Source organism: Anolis sagrei, chromosome 2, assembly GCF_037176765.1.
Source record: "Anolis sagrei isolate rAnoSag1 chromosome 2, rAnoSag1.mat, whole genome shotgun sequence".
NCBI classification, from domain to species: domain Eukaryota; kingdom Metazoa; phylum Chordata; class Lepidosauria; order Squamata; family Dactyloidae; genus Anolis; species Anolis sagrei.
In genome coordinates, this window is record NC_090022.1 from 214,055,998 (window position 1) to 214,079,379 (window position 23,382).

At 40.8% G+C, this 23,382-nt stretch overlaps 1 protein-coding gene across 4 annotated transcripts in view; it reads left to right on the plus strand.

The window, feature by feature from the left end:
• The window catches only part of FREM1 (FRAS1 related extracellular matrix 1), a 93,857-nt gene that overhangs the window by 63,627 nt on the left and 6,848 nt on the right, over positions 1-23,382 (plus strand). For all 4 annotated transcript variants that reach the window (XM_060762397.2, XM_067464377.1, XM_060762402.2 and 1 more), the window contains 7 exons: positions 6,387-6,516; positions 9,653-9,725; positions 12,227-12,376; positions 14,222-14,442; positions 16,501-16,548; positions 18,498-18,653; positions 18,887-19,015. In XM_060762397.2, coding sequence (XP_060618380.2) covers positions 6,387-6,516; positions 9,653-9,725; positions 12,227-12,376; positions 14,222-14,442; positions 16,501-16,548; positions 18,498-18,653; positions 18,887-19,015 — 907 coding nt within the window. The remainder of the gene's footprint in view (positions 1-6,386; positions 6,517-9,652; positions 9,726-12,226; positions 12,377-14,221; positions 14,443-16,500; positions 16,549-18,497; positions 18,654-18,886; positions 19,016-23,382) is intronic.

Below are 23,382 nucleotides of genomic sequence, written 5' to 3' on the forward strand. Positions count from 1 at the left end.
CTGTACTTCATGTCAGGGGAAAACCTTTACCTTTACCTAAACAGGATTTTACCAGTTTACTCTGCATTAAGCAAATGTCTCAACAAATCTGGGCCTTACTGAAGGCCTGTGAGGACTGACCCTCCAGGGACTGCTTTTGCAGTTCCGGGGGTCAGTCCCCACAGCCATTTGGGCTTCATAAAGTCCGGATGAGTGGGGTGGTGCCCACCCCTTCCCTCCAGTCCTCCATTTGAGGTGCAAACTTTACCAGCAAGACTTGCCGACAGCACAGTCCTCTCCCTACAGACCTTCTGGTGCAGGAAAATGGTGCATCAGGAGGTGGGGGAAGGAGGGATTTCCCCACTCTCCCCTCCTGACACTTCATTTTTTTGTGCCAGGTGAACTTTAGGGAAAGGACTGCAGTGCCAGCAAGTTTTGTGCCCCAAATGGGCTTCGGGGTAGCTTCATGCCATCCCAATTTGACTTGCGATGGCATGCAGCCACCCACACCCCAGGGAAAGCCTGGGGTTTGTGTTGGGTGTGTGGACTATAAGATGCTTCTTTCAGGCAGATTTCAATTGTAGCACTTTGTGAATTTGTATAAGGAAAATTGTGCACTGGATTGTGGCTTCAAATAAATAAAAGTCATTTTACCATGTAATTATCCGTGCAAGTTTTGGCCACCATCCCATAGACATTGGCATGGGAAGAAGTGAAGTTGTTGTGGTTTATGTCTAAGTAGAACTGTGTCTTTCCCTTTTATTCACTTTCTCTATTATGACTGGACTCTTCTTGTGGTGTTGTGCCCATGGTTCAGAGACTTCATGAGCATGAGAGAAGGCACACAAGACTCTAGGAAAAATGATCAAAATAATATTAATTATGACACTGATTAATTATGTCTCCAGTAAAGAAGAATACGTTTTACTATAAACTTGTTACAGAAGCAAATTCCACTACTTAGTTGTGAATCAGAAAAATGCATTTAGATGCACCTTGCAGCAGCTAGAGGTCACTCTAGATCTGAGTTGATTGATAACAAGTATGTGGAATAATTTTCAGAGTTTTTAGTACTCCAAGCAGAAAACTATAATTTAGAAAGAAAAAAAAACCATCCCTTTAAACCTATGGCTTTTTCTCCCCCTAATAGTAATTAAATAAGAGCCATCTGTAAATGTCCTCTTTACTGTGACAGTCACAGAGGGCACTGCTGCAAACCCAACTATAGTACCAAGTTACTTCAGTGGATGTAAGAACAGCATTTGTTGAGTCTTGGTGCATTTTGAGTTGCCTTGCATCCTCATTGGGCTTGTTTGAGTATCATCATTCTTGTCCTACAAAGTGTAGTGTAGCAGTGTGTTGACATTTGTATCCTGGAACAGGAATGGTTGCTGTACATCTTTTCATGCAGGTTTTTCTATTATGCTTCAGAGCCTGGAAAAGTTACTTTTTGTCTACAGCTTAGTATCTGGAAAGTCTGAAAGTCCAAAATGTTACTTTTCTAATTGCTGGCCATTGTTATAATCTCTTGGAATGTATGTTTATGGGGTGCTGTTCAGTAAATACTGTTTCAAAACTTATTTTCATTGCCATGTATTCTATGGAAACAAAAAAATGGGATAATTGTGAAGGGTCTCATTTAACCCCCCCCCCTCTTTTAATGCCCTGTGTTTAAAAACAAAAAGGGGCATGTGTTTTGTGTGTGTGACTGGATTATTTTTTTGGCTCCTTTGAGTCTGGAATAATATGAGAAGGCAGGAATATGTTGGGTACTGAAGTGAAGGAGCGCCTGATGGCAAAGCAGGTTAAATCACTGAGCTACTGAACTTGCTGACCAAAAGGTCAGCAGTTCAAATCTGGCAAATGGGGTGAGCTCCCGCTGTTAGCCCAGTTTCTGCCAACCTGCAATCCGAAAACATGCAAATGTGAGTAGATCAATAGGTACCGCGATGGGAAGGTAATGGCACTCTATGCAGTCATGCCAGTCACATAACCTAGGAGGCATCTAGGGACAATGCCGGCTCTTTGGCTTAGAAATGGAGATGAGCACCACTCCCAGAGTCAAACATGACTAGACTTAATGTCAGGGGAAATCTTTACCTTTTACTGAAGTGAAAATAATAGCAACAACAACAGAAGCAGTTTCTACTAAAATAAAGATAAAATAGAAAGGATAAGTTTTGCATTGTGTCGTGCTGTTGGAACAAGAGCTGACCACTTAGCCCAATCATACTATAAATCTGAAACCACAATAACATGAAACTTCTCTTGAGCTTTTGTGGTTAGCTGTTTGTGTGCTGAAAACTAAAGTGACTCGAAGAAGTCTCAGTGTGATCCTAGAAGTGTATTACCAATTGAATCTAGTTGTTTGGCTAAAGAGGTTTTGGAGAAATTCAACGACATTTATGTTTATGTCTATACATGCATGCTTGCCACTGCATGTATTTGTGCTTGCTTATCATAAAGTTCTATCTGTGCATGTACAATACAACTGGGTTTAAGCTGATCCTCTGTGTTGCTTCTTCAACTTGATGGACAAGACCTTCTAAAAGTGGGTCTGAGGCCCCTTCCACACAGCTGAATCCCACATTATCTACTTTGAACTGAAATATATGGCAGTGTGGACTCAGGTAACCCAGTTCAAAGTTGATATTGTGGAATTTTCTGCCTTGGTATTCTAGGTTATATGGCTGTGTGGAAAAGCCCTGGGTAGGGTATCTGGGTAGGATGTCTGAGTAGTGCTAACTTCAGTCAGTTTGAACCAGATCTTTTGGACAGAGAAAGTGAGTGGGCAAGAGGTCTCAACCCCATTTCTAACTTGGAAATGGCCCTGGAGTATAGCTGCCAGAATCTCCTAGCCAATATGGCTACTTCTCATGCTGCCCCAAAAATTCAGGCAATGTAGTCCAAAATGTAATTTTACAAGCTCTGCATATCATTATTATTTTAAGCACATAATGAAACCTATGGAAGGATGTTGCTTCAGTTCCATAGTTGGACACTAGATGTTGCTATTTTCAGCCTTAAAAATCGGCAGCTAATTTCTCAATAAAGGATAATGATGTATGGTATTCGGAATGACTGAAAGTCTTACACCCATTTCAAATATGGGACGGAGATGTTATTTATGCTTCGTTTTTATGCCACAGAAGATGCAACCCAAGAGCTATATAAAATCAATGCAGTGATACAGACCTTGGGCAGCCAGCCAGTTGCACATGTGTTAGCAGCAGCACAGGCAGGAGTAATACGCTGCTCTCCCACATAAGACTGGGAAAGTATATGGTTATGGTGCAGACCTCTGTTCTATATGGCCTGCTACCCATTCCTTGTGTCGGTAGGGGGAAGGCAAATACCACTTTAAAACATTTGTAGATTGGTGCTGTAGACTTGATTTGCACTGTAGTGGAGCTTTGTGGGATGTTTATCCAAAAGAACACCTAAAACTATGAATATTCTGTCATATGTGAATGGCCCCATACTGTGAAGGCAGGTTTACCATTGAACATGAAAAAAACAAAAGGATTTACATATGTTTAAAGTGGACAATTAGTGCATCTACACTATAGAGTTAATGTAGTTTGACCCCACTTTAACTGAATGACTCAATACTGTGGAATCCTGGGAGTTGTACTTTTATAATGCCTTTAGCCTTCTCTGCCAAAAAGTATCCTATTATACTACCACTTAACTTAATTCAGAAGTGGGCATCATCGCTGGTGGGATCCTATGGTGTAGCTCTCTAAGGAGAAGTATTAAATGAGGACATTGATCCCTAAATAAGAATTTTGTGCCTAAAATGAAATTTTCATTCACTCCTTACACTGAATAATAATAATAATAATAATAATAAGAAGAAGAAGAAGAAGAAGAAGAAGAAGAAGAAGAAGAAGAAGAAGAAAGATGAAAGATCGAACTGCAAAGACTCTGGCACAAACCAGTAAAGGTAGTCCCAGTGGTGATCGACACACTGGGTGCAGTGTCTAAAGACCTTGGCCTGCACTTAAACACAGTCGTGGCTGACAAGATTACCGTCTGCCAGCTGCAAAAGGCCACCCTACTGGGATCTGCGTGCATTATTCGCCGATACATCACACAGTCCTAGACACTTGGGAAGTGTCCGACGTGTGATCCAGTATAACAGCCAGCAGAGTGATCTTGTTTGCTGTGGACTCATCTTGTTATGTTTCTAATAATAATAATAATAATAATAATAATAATATATTTATATTATGCCTTATCTCCCTGAAGGGACTTATGGCAGATTCCATTCACAAAAAGTCAAACATTCAATGCCTGAATATGACAACTAATACACACATAGTAACAATATTAAACTACACAGCACATAAAAACCAATTATAACTTAGCAAATTAGGATTAGATTTAAACACAACCTATTTTATCAGAGATAAAACAAACATGAAACAGAAGCGTCAATTTCTCAGAGTCAATGAAGTTCCTTGCGGGCATGTAAGCCAATCATTGCTCAAGATGTCAACTGAGCTAGTGGGACAAACAGGACCCAAGTACGGATTGCAGATGTTACTCAGAAGTAACATCTCTTATATTTGCGGTTTTCGTGTTCCTTTAGCAATTTTCCATTTTTTTAATGCAAAAGTCATATTTGTCAATGCTCAGCCATAGTTTTAAGTTACTGCAATACTAGAAATTTGGTAAGTCAAGGATAATCTCATTGGAGAATATAATTCTTAACTGGGAGAGCAATGTCCTCATTTTGCCCAGCTAGATTCAAGGTTATATTCTGTCTGCTTGTTGTCTTTACATCAGTTTAGAAGGCAAAAGGGATTTTGAAATGGAAAAATCATACAATTTCTCTAGTAATTTGGCTGGCAAAAGTGTTATTTCTCTTCTTCTTATAATGTTTCATGACTACAAGTGTCATGACTACATTTTTAGTTTTCTAACTCAGATAAAGTATTGTCAATGTCTTGTCGAAGGCTTTCATAGCCGGAATCACTGGGTTGCTCTGAGTTTTCCAGGCTGTATGGCCATGTTCGTCAGGAGAGAACGCTTCTGGAACATAGCCATACAGCCCAGAAAACTCACAGCAACCCAAAGTATTATCAGTTCAGCAACCTGGAACTAGATTTATGTGACAAATATCTACTTCAAAACTTGTGGGAAGAGGGAGACAAGTTAATTTTCTGGTATCAAATAATATTAACTAAAATCAACTTTTAAATGCTTTATTAACTGACTTGCAACTTCAAAGCCTAGCTGGTTCCTGCCTGGGGGAATCCACATGCTGCTTGTGTATTTCAGTGGATTTTCTGTGTAGTCTCAGTAATTCCAGACAAGAATAAATCAGGGCCAGCTAACACCTCCCAGCAAAGGTTTCCCCCCCAGGCAGCAACTGGGCAGGCTTTGAAGCTGCAAGGCCATTAAATGCGAATCAAGGTGGCCATTTGCAACATTCACACTTGAGTTCTTTCTTCCACCCTGGACATTCCACAGATATATAAACCTCACTGGCCTAGTTTCCAACAAAGCCCTCAACCTCTGAGGGTGCCTGTCATAGATGTGGGTGAAACGTCAGGAGAGAATGCTTTGGGAACATGGCCATACATCTTGGAAAACTCACAGCAGTTCAGTGAATCCGGCCACGAAAGCCTTCAACAACACATTAAAGGACAGTTTTCTAAATTAGAAAAGAGGGAGAAATATTTCCTTTTTTCTTTCTTCAAGAACCATGTGTTGCTGTTTCCTTAAAGACATTATAACATTAGCTTATAGCTTGTGCTGCGGGAAAAAATTGCTTTTGTCTTCTTTACATTACATTAAAAATAGCTGCAATTAATGGCTAATGCAGCATTGCCATCTTTTCTATAAGGTGTATTTTGATTCAAGTATCGTTATTCTAGCTCTCTTATGAAGAAGCTTGCAAAGATATTAAATGGTGATTTTTTTGTTTTCACTTCATGTGACCTTAATAACGCTCTAAACATCCTTAAAACATGGGAGCAGCTGGGACTCTTCTGGGGTGAGGGAAATGTATTCTTTCCCTGCTCAGACACCTTTATCCCCATTAATACACACTGCAATTCTCAGATAATGCCTATGTGTGAAGACACATTCAGTGCTTAGCTGTGTTAAGTTTATGCTTAAATTAAGCTCTGCATACATCTCTTTGCAAATCAATGTCCTCCAATTAGTCAGTCTTTAAGATGCCACAAAACTCCATCTTTCTATAGACTAACATGACTGTCTCCCCGTCTCTCTGAAAATCCTTAAAGCGACACCTTCGTAAAAAACAAGAACAACTGTGATGATGAACAGGAAAGAGATTATACTTGTCTCAAATCCTCAGCACCGGGGATTTCTTTGGGATTCCTATGGAGATTTCCCCTCTAAAGTATTTTCTTTCACCCTCCCACCCAAAACAGGCTGGAACTGAAATGGTCCAAGATTGAAATCCAGCAAGATGTTTATGAAGTCTGTGAAAATGTGGGGATATTGCCTTTGAAAATCAGTCGATCAGGGTACACCGGCGATTCAGCATTTGTGGCAATGAAGGTAATATTATTACACATTAACAATATTTGGTTGAAAAGAAGGCATGGTTTAAGGGTCTGTTTCCTCTGTTTCTACAACATTTTGCTAATCAGTATATGTACCCACAGTAGTAAAAAACTCACTGAGGTCAAATCAACTTTTTTCCAGGTAAGTGCCCAGAGAATTGTAGGCTAATTCTGTGTCCTGCTGGGAAGATCCTGCCCACATTGGTTGCCAACTTTTGGAAAAGGATGACCTTTGAGATCATAACCTTTTGGAAAACCAGAATCCCCAAAGCCTTTTGGAAGCATGACCTTTTGGAAATTAATTAGCATTCACTACCACTTGGAAAATCATAACCTTTTTGTCAAGCATGATCTTCCTGAGAAGAGCAAAACACCTGTTTCAGTGAATCTTCTCTTAAGTAGTAAATATCCACTAGCATTCATGCAGGGCAAGTTAGGTTTCTCAATTGTTAAGACTGATATACCTGGTTATCTCTTTGAACTGTTAGGAACAAAGATAAAGCCAATGCACAAAATATATAGCAGATCTTGAAAAGTGTTATTTCAGTTGCCCCGAAACATCTACTCTTCCATAAAATGTATTTGGTTTTAAATCATGCTCTCAGGAGAGAAAAAAGTAGTCTTAGTTAAAAAATAACATAGCTAATTTACTTAAAAACCTCATGTATTCAGCATATAGGTACATTGCTTATCAGTTGAAAGTTTAAACAGTAAGTTCTCTAAGGCATTCTGTTGCAGTCTCTTCTCTGTCTTATGTCTAATGCATACTCTCTTAATGCAAACTAAACACAACCTGCACAAAACTGACTATACAAAATAACTGACTTCTAAATGGAGTCTCAGCCTGAATTGTCCCAGGTCTGATCACATTGTCTGCAGTCCCTCCCACAACCTCAAACAACACAGAGTATGCAGTATATGTATATACTACATACCAGTATATACATATACAATATAGTAAGCAATCTGAATTATATACATAACAAATAACTAGTATAGAAGGCGTGTAGAAGGTTGCTATTTCCAATACCAACTTGGTCTCCAATTGGCCAAGGTCTACAGGAGCCCCCGGTGGCACAGTGGATTAAACCGTTGAGCTGCTGAACTTGCTGACCTAAAGGTCAGAGGTTTGAATCTAGGAAGTGGGGTGAGCTCCCACTGTAAGGCCCAGCTTCTGCCAACTTAGGAGTTTGAAAACATGCAAATGTGAGTAGATCAATAGGCACCATTTTGGTGGGAAGGTAATGGTGCTCCATGCAGTCATGCCGGCCACATGACCTATGAGGAGTCTACGACATGGATATGAGCACCAGCACCACCCCCCAGAGTCAGACAAGACTAGACTTAATATCATGGGGAAATCTTTACCTTTTACAGAAGCCTGCAAAAAGTACATGGTGGGAAAGAGATCCATCAATCCCAGTACAGGTTTCAGACCAACCTACTCAAAGCACTGGCCAAGATAAAGTTTATTTCAAGCATCTGTATTTTATAGAACTTCAGAGTTACCCAGACAAATGACAAAGTATGCGTGAGCATCTAATACATGTATAGTAGTCCGTATCTGAGGTTGATGTGACCAGTACAGAATGTTTTGAAGACTTCTTGTTGATAATGGTTGCTTCTCAGGGTCTGACATTATATGTAGCCACAACATTTGGTTGTTAGCCCTGGGTACCTAATATTGCAGTTACTGCATTTACAGCATAATACAACTAATAGAGCTCAGCAAAGCAATGCAGCCATAGGTAGGATATCAGCTTTTGCCAAAATGAAGTTGATCAGGTCCACTACAACAGACTAACTGAATCTGTAATTCTTACTTTATGCCAACAATGGCATTGGCCAGGGATAAATTAAAAAAAAAATCTCCTGCTGCCTTTTTGTACCATTAAAATTATACCTTTTTATCTGGTCCTCAAATAAATTCTAGTTTAATTTTCTCTCCAATCTGCATCCCCCACCCTTTTCTCCAACTTTGTGAGGCCATTATCGCATCCTGGGAAATTGGCTCCTGGTGCTTGCCTATCTCTAATGTTGTACAAGGAAATGGAGAAAAGGCAATGCAATGAAATATGAGGATAGCAGAAATTTTAGTGGCAGTCATGAAGATGGCATGTCTCATAGTCTATAGCAGTCTGTTTGAAAGACTTCTTTAAAGGAACCATAAGGCGATAGAGCCTCCTCTTTGCCCATCAACAATTAGCCCTCAAATTAAGTCACTTACTCCCAGTCTTCTCTATTGTGGCAAGTTTATAACCTTGCTATAAAAATTATCATAATGATTTCTTAATACACACCTTTACATATACATTCTCAAATACAAATTGGCACACTCTTTTTGTCCTCTTCTTTTGGGTAGTGCATAAGTAGTCGCCCTAATATTTTAATAGAAAATTGAACATCTGATCTCAGATTACTGGGAAATCCAATCTCTGTCACAAGCATAATGCAAAAAGCATTTGATCTGTGATATGGCCATTCCATCAGATGATTACGAATGCAAATTTGTATTAAGCAAATGGCTTCTCTTTCTAGCTGTGAGGGAACCTGGAGCATGCTTCTATGCAAACACATTTCCGCAGGCAGAATCTCTGGCATGTTGCATGAAGTTTTAACTAACAGCAATATAATGCCATATGCAAATTACATTTTGTAATATATTTTTAAAGAACAGAGTTTGTCTGATGTCTTTTTGTAGTATTTTTTTAAAGCAGGCTGCTGATGCAATCCTTTCTGCAACCCTATCCTCCAATAAATGAGCTAGATTTGGAAACTGGACATTTAGGTTCTTATGCTATCAGTGATGGTGCAATTGCATATATAGCAGCAAGATCATGCCAATTCATGTGGCTGAAGAGTCTTGAGTGCAATGCTGTTTTAGTCCTTCGTTGTGTTCTCTTCCATTACTGTCAACAGATCTAAGTAGGTACCAATATTATTTCTGCCCAAGCTTGCCACAATGGACTTTTAGTGAGCTGCACCATAAATGGCACCTTGTTCATGAAGATGGTGTTGTGCTCAATTGCATTGAACCAGATCAGTATTATCTGGGCTTTAAAGCCCTCTGATGCAAATATTTAAAAGTTCTGTCTGATTTCACACAGTGTTCTCTAATTTTTCTGTATTAGATCAATGAAATGACTGCTTTGTCAGGAAAGGATTTCACTCTGCCTCCTTCCCATCTTATTCAGTTTGATCCAGGTAAGCTTTGGCTGAAAGCTCTTTCCTGTTGTTGTTACTAATGCTATTATTATTAGAAGGAAGTTAATAAATACATATAAATTTAACTTGAAAATGTCACTTTCCTTACTACATCTCCCATTATCTAGCATGGGACCCTGACACTATAATCCAAAATGTAGCCTTCACAAGTCTTGAAAGGCGGCTAGAACAGAGATTTTAAGAAGAACCATGGTTTCTGCCTGTTCCTAATAGGCTTGCAGGAATTCTTAAGGATTGGCTGGTATGGCAACTCAACATAGATAAACAGAGATAGCCTGCCTAGTTACTTGTACTCTGATAATATTGATTAGGATAAATGGTTGTTCATGGAAAATGTTGAGAAGCAACCAAAATGTCAACAGGGACTACATTCTCCCTCATGGACTTGTCTTATTAGTCTTTAGAGGATCTTCTTAAGAACTAATTAGTTGGATGGAGATTCTTTGTGCACCAAACCTTGCCATTGTCATGTAAGGCACCTTGAGTTGCCTTCGGGCTGAGAAAGGCGGGATAAAAATGTGGCAAATAAATAAATAAATACACAAACACATAAATAAATAAATAAATTGTTGAGTGTCTTAAGTTGCTGTTGATATGTGTTAACATTTTGTTTTTGTTTTTACTTGTAGAAATTTTTATGATTGGTTGTTCTAATTGGATTTTTCCCAGCTTTGAACCATTGCCTTGTAGTTGATAAATAGGATCAATAAATAAATAAATAAATAAATAAAGACAGCTATAATAATAAATATTTTTAGACAAATAATTAATATAAATGCATAACATACGGTGGGCTCATTAAAAAACTTCCCCATCTGAGACAATAGGTTGAAAACTTGACTTTAAAAAACACACCCATACTGAATGTGAAAGGGCATGCTTTTATGCCTCTTTCCTTTCTTGTGACTGGCTATAAAGGTGCCTAGAAAAGCTGCGGAAAACAACTTCTGTCTTCTGGGAGGTCCATATGGCTGTCGTAGCATAGAAAATCGATGCACTGCATGAGTCTTCTGCTCCATGACATAGAAAGTCTGTGCCAGCTTAGCACCTTTCTGAACTGCTGGCACTGGGATGAGGTCGTTCCGTGTGGTCTAGACCAATCCATGTTGAGTGCTTACATAAGCTGCGGCAGCCTTGCAAGCATCAAATATGCAGAAGAGATTGTCAGGAGCAACAAGGCTAACTAGGTAAGACACAAAGCAGGCTGAGTGGTATGAGATGGAAGGAAGTCTTCTCTTGTACTGTTCTAGAGATGACTGTAGCCTTTTGGCCTCTCATGTTGATATGTATCAACATACCTTAGAAAATGTCATCCCCAAATGTATGTTTGTTAATTTTGCTTCATATTTCTCTGATCTTTCACCCATGTGAAAAAGTTACAATTTGTGCATTGTCGAAGGGTTTCATGCCTGGAATCACTGGGTTACTGTAAGTTTTTGGGACTGTATGGCCATGTTCCAGAAGCATTCTCTCCTGATGTTTCACCTGCATCTATGGTGTGAGGTCTTACAACTTCTCAGGATGCCTGCCATAGATGCAGGTGAAACGTCAGGAGGGAATGCTTCTGGAACATGGCCATACGGCCCCAAAAGCTTACAGCAACCCAGTTACAATTTGTGTTGGGATTTTGAGTGAGTATCTAAAGTGGGCTTGGATGGGCAACTAGCACAGGTGGCAAGGGATGGCTTGCTCTCCTGAACGCCATGAGGGGTCGTGAACCCCCTCTGCTAATGCCATTTGGTGCTGTAGCAGCTTCACCCGCACAAAAAAGCAACGTCTCCTCTGTAATGCAAAGTGCACTCCTAATTGCAACACAGTGAAATTAAAATGATTGCCCTCCAAGATGTTTCCCTCAAGATTGCTCAGACACTTTGCCCCAACGCAACTCTTGACTTTAGTGGCAATTCTACCTTTTCTTTCTCTCATTATTCTGCTGGAGTTCTTTTCAGGTGCTGTGGTGTATAGTTATTACCATGACTCACAGTCAATGAGATGCTACTCAATTATCTGGAATTTGGAGACAATGGTTTTGTGTCAAGGTGCTTGTCCAGACCTTGACAGCAGAATGAATGTTCATGGATGACTGAAATGGCAGCATTTCAAAACAATAAAACAATAGAAAAGTTGTTGCAATTAAGATTTCAAGATAGAGTTAATTTAATTTTTCAAATGTACTTGAAGTCCCAACCTTTCCCTCTCCCTGAACTGCATCCTATTGTTTTCCTGACTCCCCCACTTTTTGCTATAGAAAACCAGGCTTTGTTGCAGTGTGAATGGAACCATCATTGCCGGAGAACAAATTTGGTCTCTAGTTAGTGTTATTTGGAAAAACCACAGGAGTCCAATCAGTGGGCCGGAGCACAATAGCATATACAAGGCAGTCTGCTGTAGATGTAGACATGTTAATTAATATATTTCTTCGACACCTAGGTTGATTGAAAAAGCAATTAAAGTGTAATTAAAATGTTTACTTCTGGTAGGAATGTCAACCAAGATGTGGAATATAGCAATTACCTATGACGGATTAGAGGAAGATGAGGAGGTCTTTGAAGTGGCTCTGATCTCCCCTGTGAATGCCGTTCTTGGCACCAGGACAAAAGCTGTCGTGAAAATTTTGGACTCAAAAGGAGGTATTCTCTTTTGATCTTGCTAATAAAATCTGGAGCAGGCTTGGCCGAGAAATGATTTATTCTCAAAACACAAATCTTGCAAACACTTGCCTTTGGATCATAGTCTTTCATTTCTTAAAAATAATATAGACCTTACAGTCTTAGGTCCTTTCTCCCTTCAAGCCTTTCACATTTCTTAAGGTATAGCGCTGTGTAGCACAATTCATTAAAACAATCAGCAATATCCCATCAAAAAACCCTTCTCTTAAGCAATGAACCTCGGTTTTATTGCTTCATAGCACTGTTGTCAAAAGGAGTTCCCTCTTGTGAAATTAGTAATGCCCCTCCCTCCTCACTAATCCTGTCTGTTGTATGGCAACCTTTTAACATCTTCAGGAGCCCCCAGTGGTGCAGTGGGTTAAACCACTGAGCTGCTGAACTTGATGACCGAAAGGTCGCTGGTTCAAATCCAGGGAGTGAGGTGAGCTCCTGCTGTTAGCCTCAGCTTCTGCCAACCTAGCAGTTTGAAAATATGCAAATGTGAGTAGATCAATAGGTACCGATCCAGAGGGAAGGTAACAGCGCTCCATACAATCATGCCAGCCACATGACCTTGGAGGTGTCTATGGACAACGCCAGCTCTTCAGCTTAGAAATGGAGCTGAGCACCACCCCCCAGAGTCGTACACAACTAGATTTAATGTCAGGGGAAAACCTTTACCTTTACCTAACATCTTCAGAAGAGTTCTCAAGAAAGAAATACCTAACATAACTACTACAAAATTCCAAAATGACCTGATCATCATCATCATCATCATTTTCCAAGCATGGGGTTAATTGACCTTATAGTAAATGGTTAATTATTTGCAAAAGTAGTGGGGTTCAAACCAATAATTTGGAAATGCCACCATGAATACTTATACTTTTGTCTAGCAAAGGAGATCATAAGGAGAGGCTAGACTCTGGAAACAGTTCCTTTCACTAAATTATAACTATTGAATTAGCAATGGTGCTTTGATCTAAATACATACCTAATCAAGGATCCAATCAATCAATCATTTTATTTATATCTTCCTCCTTCCCCCTCAAAAGTGGGAGTCAAGGCAGTTTACAGAAAAACAATTGAAAACACATACAGCTAATAACACACAAAATATGAAAATTGAAATAATATTAAACTGTGTATAGAATGGATTGTTGATATATGCCTTTAAGTCCTTTCTGACTTATGGCGATCTTCAGGTGTGCATATTATAGAGTTTTTGGGGCTGAGAGTAAGGCTACACTGGGACATCCAGTGGGTTTTCATGGCCGAGTGGGAATTTGAACCCTGTGTGCTTCTAATTTAGTATACATTAAACGCTTAGAAAGCAAATGTGTCACATGAATAATTTTGGATTTTCAGATAGAGGTGCACCACATCTTACTGAAGTTCAGAAGTTTAAAGCATCTTGCTGACTTTGTAATTGAGATTATTGTGATGGGACTTGCTTGTCGCTTTGAAGATTATTTTCAGCTCTTTTTACTTTTGGGAAATTTTATAGTGTTTCTGATCTTTGCTATACACACTGGGATCTCTATATACATTAATGAAAACAGAAATACTTTTTGGAAGTATTGTGAGGGAGAGGTCTAAGACTTCCTCTTTCTCACTCTTTAGATAAAGTTCTAGAATTGGTTTTCAGCTGGGAAATCAAGCACAGAAATGAAAATTAGCTGAGTTTTTTTTTTAAAAAAGAGCAAATGAACATCAGATGAAAAATCATCTCGCTTCTAATGACAAGCTGTTTCATCACCAACATCAATGTGACCGTCTCTGCTTTTATAGCAAAAGGACTGACCATCTGCCATCTTGTTTGCTTTTCAGGTCAGTGCAGTTCATTCCATTCCTTCAGCCAAAACAGTCACAACTTATGGATGAAAGGAACATCGCTTCCAGGCTCCTCTTCATCTTCCAGGCCTGGCGCTGCTCACTTGGAAGGCATCCCACGGCCCCCATCGACAGAGGGAGTGGTGCAGAGAAGGGATGAGACACCACCATTCAACTCTGCAAGGAGTAGGCTCAGGACTATTGGAAATGGCAAAAGAGTAAGGATCACCATTTGAATAGTAGAAAGAGAAGACACATTCCAACACTGCTTGCCTGTTTTTGGTGTGGTAAATGTCCCCTGTTTTGATAAAGGTGCATTCTCTTTGAGCAGACAGCTTTTGTAATGGAAGCAAACAACAGTGGTGATTTCTTTGAAACTAGTTGCTCAGGGTGTGGACCATGTTTTTATTTGCTAAAGGTCCTACATATTGCACTGATGTTCTTAAAGCATTACAAAAGATAGGAAACTGTGTGATCAGAAATTGCAATGGGCAGGGCATGCTGTCTATGAGCAATAACACTCTTGGGTTGCTGTAGGTTTTTCAGGCTATATGGCCATGTTCTAGAAGCATTCTCTCCAGACGTTTTGCCTGCATCTATGGCAGGCATCCTCAGAAGTTGTGAGGAGCTCGCAACCTCTGAGGATGCCTGCCATAGATGCAGGTGAAACGCCAGGAGAGAATGCTTCTAGAACATGGCTATATAGCCTGAAAAACCTATGACAACCCAGTGATTCCAGCCATGGAAGCCTTCGACAATGCAATAACACTCTTGTCATGTCACTGTCATTTCTCTGTCTTTAACTTAACACAGTTAAAAAGTCTTATGAATAGATCTAGGGAGAGAAGCATACTGTTTATCCCCATAATAAAATGCTGTCTGACAGCGTGAGTTATGGTTAGTGCTTCTGCTCTCACCCCATTCCTCACATAGAAGGTATCTCAGCTAGTAGGTATAGCTTACTTCAGCACAGCTGATGAGAATTGTATTTTCCTCCATAACCAGTGTTGTTAACCACATTAGAGGATGTTGAACAGACTAGCAACCATAACTGTCATCCAACATCTCATTGCCATTCTCCATTCCACAGTACCTACCACCTCAATTTACTATACGGGTCAGTCCTGACCAAAGGCCCTTCCTTACTGAGACCATCAATAACTCAAGACTTCCCATGCCACTGGGAACCTATCTTTGTACCGTTTATTTCACATCCTTTCCCATCGTCATTGTGGCCTTTTGTGATCAGGCACAATATGGCATTCAATATAAAGGCACTTAAGAATAAAACAAATTAGAGGTAGAAGGCTAAGTACTGTGGACTTGTGCAAACTTGCACTCCAATCATAATAACCAAAACATAGTAGTTTGTGGGTAGATCTGGTAAATATGTTCATTTCCATTCTTAGATCCTATTGGCCCCTTTCTTTCATGTTTAGCGAAACATGTTTATATGTCATTTTGAATACTCTAACTATGGAGTTTTTGTTTTGCTTTTGTTGCCAGAGTTCAGTTATTTGAGTCACAAGCTGGTACACTTGTCTACAGGGCACCGGCTTGTGCTTGAAGCCCAGTTTAGATTGCATATATTCTTGTGAGAAGATGGCAGGATCATTTATGTAACTGCAGTGGATGGTAACAGCAATCTGAGCTTTCTTGCCATTTGCAGCAGGAAAAGGACCACCACTGTGGACCACATTTGCAGCTATCCATTGGCCTTCTCTTTTGTCTTGCCTCCCTTACTTCCTATTAAATACAGTACCAGTCTCATCTCAGTGGCTCTGTATGAAGATATGCCAACAGCTTTGATCAAAACCTGCACTGCTTTTTGTAGACTAGAGGATACATACACAGCAATAGCAGCCACAAGGGATTAGTAAGAGCAGCTGGAAGGAGAAACAAGGAAGGAAGTGGGCAGTAATGGAGTTAGAGAGATAGTAGAGACTTGAGGCAGTGTGCTACGCTTCCTGTTTCCTGAGGCATCCCTTCACTCTGCTAAATGATACACCAACCTTGTTGGGTTTCCTGATGAGATCTACTGGCCCTTCTCTGCTCTATGGTTCTGTTAATCTAAGATCGAAACCATTGTAACTACGTAGAATAACACTGATTTGTGGATATGTTGGGGGCATCAGTTTCCATTATATGTCTGAATAAAGTCTAAAAACATAAATAGTTAGGGACACCCAAATGCTACTTCAACCACATCAATGAAGACATTGTATTTTCCTTCTGTTATTTGTGCACATTGTGAATGTTTCCTCTTTTTCTTCCAGGTCCGTCCTTCTTCCATTGTTCGAAATGGCAATGATACATTTCTTACAGTAAGAATAGCCTCAAGCTGATTTCTGTTTTGTATTGTTTGCTTGTTACTATGTTATGTCTTTACTACGTGTGCAATTTGAGTAGCTATTTTGGTTATTTTTGTTTCCCCTCTGTTAAAACAAAATGGAGCCTTGTTTCTCAAAATTTATTATTATAGTAGGCATAATTAAGGCACAGTGCTGAATTTAAAATAATTTTGCCAACTTTCCAGTTTTAAGAAACAAGAGAGATAGCGATAAAGTGTGCAGACATATTTTCTGCCCACTTTCTGTACACTCAGTATTTTTCTACCAATTTATTTATTTTGTGTCAAAAGCATTGCATAAATAAGTATAAAAACCAATAAAATAAAGGGAACAGAAGTGGCTAAATTATTTTTGAGCAAAAATGGGCAACAGAGACTACATTCTGTAGCTTTAAATAATTTTTCCTCTGTGCATGAGGCAGGGCGTTGTGGGCAAGCATAGAGATGCTGGAGTTGTTTGTTCTGCTCCACAGTCGCACAAGATGGAGGAATCTTCTAGGTAGTGCCATTTTGCCAGGTTGTCTTTTGATCTGCCCACTCCACTTCTGAGTCTGTTCAGGGACTTCCAAGTTGCCCATTCTTGGTTTGTCCCTGGAGGAAGACTCTTGGGGGGGGGGGCATCCATTTAGGATTTCCTGGTTTAGCTGCCCAGAGGGATACTCTTGCTGTTGCTGGGGGAACATTAAGAGGAGTGGTGGTTCTCATGAAGCTTTTCCTTGATTTGAGTCTACTGGGAGGAGACTGGTAGCCATGCAGTGGATGGTTTTCACAGTGTTCAACATTATTTCTCTCACAGTTAGGAACAATTTCCTGTCGCACATCAGGGGAGGGACAATGCCAGCTACCCCCTCCCCCTCGATGTCCGAAAGAGCCTCCTTGAAGACTGAGTAAATGCAGTCGGGAGTCCCCTGGGCAAAGTTTCTTGTAAATGGCAAATCTTTTCAACCCCAAAGAATTGCTTTTAAACAATTTTTCTACCAATCAGGCTACCAGACAAGAAGTGAGTCTAGATGGAGAAAGTGATGCTAGCTCTCATACTGAAATAGTTGCCTCTGAATAGCTGGATTCTTCAAAAGCTGGCCAGTGGTGAAAATTAAACTCTTCTCCCATCCACTTGGTTTTGCCTTAGTAACCACAACAAAATCTTAGTACCCACAACCGCCGTCTCAAGTGCGGTTGGTGGGAATGAAAGAGAGAGCCTTCTCTGTTGTGGCCCCTCAGTTCTGGAACTCTCTTCCTAGGGAGATTAGACAGGCCCCTACTCTCTCCATTTTCCACAGGAATTAAAAACTTGGTTGTTCCATTGTGCCTTTGACTAGGCGGTTCACTTGAGAATTATCCCGACCTTATCTAAGCTCCAGCACTTTAGATGTCCCCTTTCCTGTACTTATGACACTTTAATGGCCAAGGGCGCTACCCTGGCAACTCAGCCCCCTGACTGTTGCACTTTCCCTCGGCTCTCCCAAGGAATCATTTCACTTACTCTGAGCACAAACCAAGTTTAAATTTGGCCAGCCAGGGTATTGTTTTTATTATGTTAATTGATTTTAATGTTTTTATTATTTGTGTTATTGATTGTTTTTACTGTGTCTGTTTTATTTGTAATCCTTGAGCTTGACCCGAGTCCCTTCGAGGAGATGGAGGCAGGGTATAAAAATATTATTATTATTATTATTATTATTATTATTATTATTATTATTATTACCATGAGGCACAGCAGTAGCCAGCACTTAAAAAGTGAGATAAGCTTCCCTCTGCATTTAGTGACCCATAGCTTTAAAAGTAACTATATTTACAATTATACCATAAAAGGAGTGGAGTTATTGATTCTTAAGCTACAAATTGTAGTTAACAGCTGTGCCTTTATTGTTCATTGGGAGATTACTTTTTATACATCTTTTTATTGTTGTTATTTATCATCAGTACCATGGGATGGCTATTTTAAGAGTGGAGGAGGACAACCCTTTGCGGAACAAGAACGAGATGGCCACACTATCAGGAATTAATCAAAAGGAAGTGAAGAAAAATGGGGTTTCTCTCAAGAAAATGGAAGTTCCACAAGCAGATTCCAGCATTCCAGTATAAAAACCTTTCATTTCTCATTTGATTATATAATGTGATGTGTTTTAACACTATTTAAAACCAATTAGAAACCTCTTAAGAAAGCATTCAACATTCTGCACCCACAGACACATTGTGCATTAGCTCTACAAGTTCAAAAAAGCTACCTTGCGCAGTGGTTTATAAATACCAGAGATGGAATTTTCAAAAATAAAATGAGCAAAACTCTTAAAATTCCCATTTTTTTCCAGGTCCAGAGGCTTTCCTTTCCAAATATATGCACACCAGATTTGAAAGGTCTCTTGCATTTTGAAGAAAACACCCAGAAGATGTATCAATGTGATGGTAGTTCTTGGGCCTTATGGAATTATGCAAACAAGGTGACGATCTGCTCTTCTTTGTGCACGGGGCTACGTATTTAAAATTCCTTCAAAAAAACAATGTGGTAGATGTTTGTTTTCAAACTTGTCAGTTTCTAACAAAGGTCTACACCTTTGCTAAAAGCTGACAGGTTTGAAAGTGTTGGACTATACAGGCAGACAGAATGTTGAGACATAAACTGACTTAATGGCTCTGTTTGGTCTTAGTTCAGCCATCCATCTGTCTCATTCTGGTTCTCTGGCACTGCCTCCAGAATAGAATTACTTGTTTTAATTACTTGAATTAATTATACTTTTGTAGAGTTACTTGCTACCTAGAATTTACTGTTGAACAGTTTTATTTGTTCAGCACAGCAAAAAGAGAGATGGAAAATGAACTGATCACCATTATGGGCAGCAACCTTAAGTCTTAAGTAGACTAGACTTCCCCAACCCAAACTACTTTGAGCTAGAACCTCTCAGTTATCATAGTACCATTCCGGTCTAGTTTACCTATCTGAATGTAGTTCCCTTTATGAACCAGTTAGAGTATTAAGATCAGCTGAGGAGGTCCTGCTCTCAGTCGCACCACCTTCGCAGGTGCTACTGGTGAGGACGAGAGACAAGGCCTTCTCAGTGGTGGCACCTCCACAGTGGAACTCCCTCCCCAGCGAGACCTGATTGGCCCTCTTCCTCCTGATGTTTAGAAAATTACTCAAAATGTGACTTTTAAAGTAAGCATTTGGAGAGTAAGATGAAGCAGCCAAGATAACTTTGGGATTGGTGCAATGTCCAATGTTCTTTTTTAATGTTATCTATGTTTGATGTTTTATAGTTTAGTGGTTTTAATCTATTGTTATATGCTATTTTAGTTATGTGTTGTTTTTTTATCTTTTGTGGGGCATTGAATTTTGCCTTTTACTTTGTTGAGAACTGCTTTGAATCTCCCCAGAGGTTGAAAAAAGCAGTATGTAAAATAAATAAATAAATAAATAAATAAATAAATAAATAAATAAGATCAGGAAGAGTGTAGTGAAGAAGTGCCTAGGAGAAAAGGAGAAAGGCAGTGAGTTCTGGGCATGGAATTGTTGTGTGGCTTCAAGTTGTTTCCAAGTTATGGTGACCCTAATGTTAATCAAAGATGGACAATGAAATCAAGGTCTCCAGAGTTGTTGTCCAACACTCAAAGTATTTCACCATGCTGCTCCTTATGCTGAAATGTCCCTCTCACCGGAACATGACAGGTTCTTCGACTGCATTCTTCTGGGGTGTAATTGAGAAAACTGTCCAGAGGAGTTAGGGGAAGGAATGGAGATGGATCTAGCTGGCCACCAAAAGTTTTTAGGGCGTTACTTGTAACTGAGATATGGTCTAACCTGAGATTAATCATACAATTTAAAGTAGTTTAATTTCGGTCCACCTTGTTTTTAAGAGAAAAAGAAACAAAAAGGTGAAAAAAAAAACCCAAACAAACCCAAAAATGACTTTATCTTTCAAAGGTGGATCCTGGGCCTCAACATCTTAACAAAAAATTGTCTTTACACAGTGAGAGAATCAGAAATTATATGCAGGTTTCTTTGTTCTATTTACAATAGTTATTGAAAAGTTGATGCAGCTGAAAACAATATACACTATAATCTCAACAGGAGCATACCCTTCAGCATTTCACAGATGAAAACCACAATCTCAGAGTGTGGTCAAGATGGCAACAGTTATAAATGAGGAAGAACATACATGAGATGCTGTATCCGTTTTTTTTGTTGCTTATCAGAAAGGGCAAAATTCCTCCCTTTTTATAATTTGAACTCAGTTTGCAGATGCTGGAGTAAGTTAAGGCCAAATGGGGAAAGGAGAAAGAGGAGTAAGAAACTGGGACAATATAAAAACAGCTGAAAAATGACACATCAAAACATTGGTTAATTTTATTTATTTATTTATTTCACATATTTGTACCCTGTCCTTCTCACCACCAACTCCCCCCCCCCCCCCCAGGTGGGGATGGGACTCAGGGTGGCTTCACAACAGACATGCATTCAGATGCCAACCACAGTCATAATTAGAATATATTTAAAACAATTCATTAAAAACATTACATTAATAACACATTTGTTTAAAATCATGCAGTTTTTAAATCAGAGTCCGGGTCAGTCCATTATCATTCATATCACTTGAGTTTTATTCTCGATTGCTGCTTCTACTGTCGGAACGCTTGGTCCCATATCCAGGTTTTGAGTTTCTTTCTAAAGGACAGGAGGGAGGGGGCCAATCTGATATCAATGGGAAGAGAGCTCCATGGTGAGGGGTCACCACTGAGAAGGCCCTGTCCCTCGTTACCACCAGTCGTGTTTGCAGTGATGGTGTGATCGAGAGCGGGGTCTCCACAGCTGATCTTAAATTTCGCGATGGTCCATAGTGGGAGATACATTTGGACAGGTAATGTGGGCCAGAACCATTAAAGGCTTTAAAGGTTAAAACCAGCACTTTGAATTGTGCTCGGTAGCAGATCGGCAGCTAGTGGAGCTGGCATAACAGAGGGGCTGTATGCTCTCTGTATGCCACTCGGGTGAGCAACCTGGCTGCCAACTAGTTGAAGCTTCCGAGCAATCTTCAAAGCGGTTCATGGTGGTGCTGGGAGACTTTAACATCCACGCCGAGACCACCCTATCTGGTGCAGCTCAGGACTTTATGGCCACCATGACGACCATAGGACTGTCACAAATAATATCTGGCCCCACTCATCAAGCTGGACACACTCTTGACCTTGTTTTTGTGGCGGACAACGAAATGATCAGAGTGGAAGATCAAAACATCCTTCCAGTGTCATGGTCTGACCATCATCTGATCACATTTAGACTTACTGCGACCCTAAACCTCCGCAGGGGTGGAGGACAAATTAAGATGGTCCGCCCTAGGAGACTGATGGATCCGGACGGATTCCTGAGGAATCTTAGGGTTCTTCCTGCCTTGGAGCCTGGCGATTCTATCGACGCCTTGGTAACTCTCTATAATGGGGAGATGGCCAGGGCGTTAGATATGATTGCACCTGAACGCCCCATCTCGTTGCGTCGTGACAGGCCATCTCCTTGGTTCACCGAGGAGCTGGCTGTGATGAAGCATACGAGAAGGGGGCTAGAGCGCAAATGGAGGAAATCTCGAGTTGTGTCTGATCGAACACGGGCTAGAGCCTCTCTTAAGGCATACTCCGTGGCTATACGGGTGGCCAGGAAATCATTCACGACCGCTCGTATAGCATCTGCAGCAAATAGATCATCAGAGCTGTTTCGGGTCGTGGGAGAACTCCTCCACCCACCTGCGGTGGAGGGGGTCCCTGACGACCCCACAGCTCGGTGTCGCGATTTCGCACACCATTTTGCAGATAAAGTCGCCCAGATACGTCTCGAGCTCGACTCCAATTCCATCGCAGTGCCAGGAGAGGTGACGGAGGCACCTGCTTGTCCAATTTTGTGGGATTCTTTTAGGCTTGTTCTTCCTGAAACCGTGGAGGAGATTCTTGGGGCTGTGAGAGCGACAACCTCATCTCTAGACCCATGCCCATCTTGGCTCATTAAATCAGCCAGAGGGGGGTTGCTTGACTGGTTTGTACTGATTATCAACGCATCGTTGGAGCAAGGAATTTTTCCATCTAACTTGAAGCAGGCCGTGGTTCGCCCACTTATCAAAAAAGCTTCCCTTGACTCCACGGTGCTGAATAACTACAGGCCGATCTCCAACCTCCCCTTTTTGGGTAAAGTGCTGGAGAGGGTGGTCGCCTCTCAGCTCCAGGGTTTCCTAGACGATACCAACTACCTAGATCAGTCACAGTCTGGTTTCAGGCCTGGTCATGACACCGAGACAGCCTTGGTCGCCTTGGTGGATGACCTCCGCAGAGAGCTGGACAGGGGGAGTGTGACTCTGCTGGTTCTCTTGGATATCTCAGCGGCTTTCGATACCATCGATCATGGTATCCTTCTGGGTCGTCTCTCCGGGATGGGCCTTGGGGGCACGGTTCTGTCGTGGCTCCAGTCCTTCCTGGAGGGACGTACCCAGATGGTGAAGCTGGGAGACGCCTGCTCTGACCCCTGGCCTTTGACCTGTGGGGTCCCGCAAGGCTCTATTTTGTCGCCCATGCTTTTTAACATCTACATGAAACCGCTGGGAGAGGTCATCCGGAGTTTTGGAGTTGGGTGCCATCTCTACGCGGATGACACACAACTCTACTACTCCTTTCCACCTAATTCCAAGGAGGCTTCTCAGGTGCTAGACGAGTGCCTGGCCGCTGTGTCGATCTGGATGAGGAAGAACAAGCTGAAGATCAATCCCGACAAGACTGAGGTCCTCCTGGTCGATCGTAAACCGGATCGGGGCATAGGGTGGTCACCTGTGTTGGA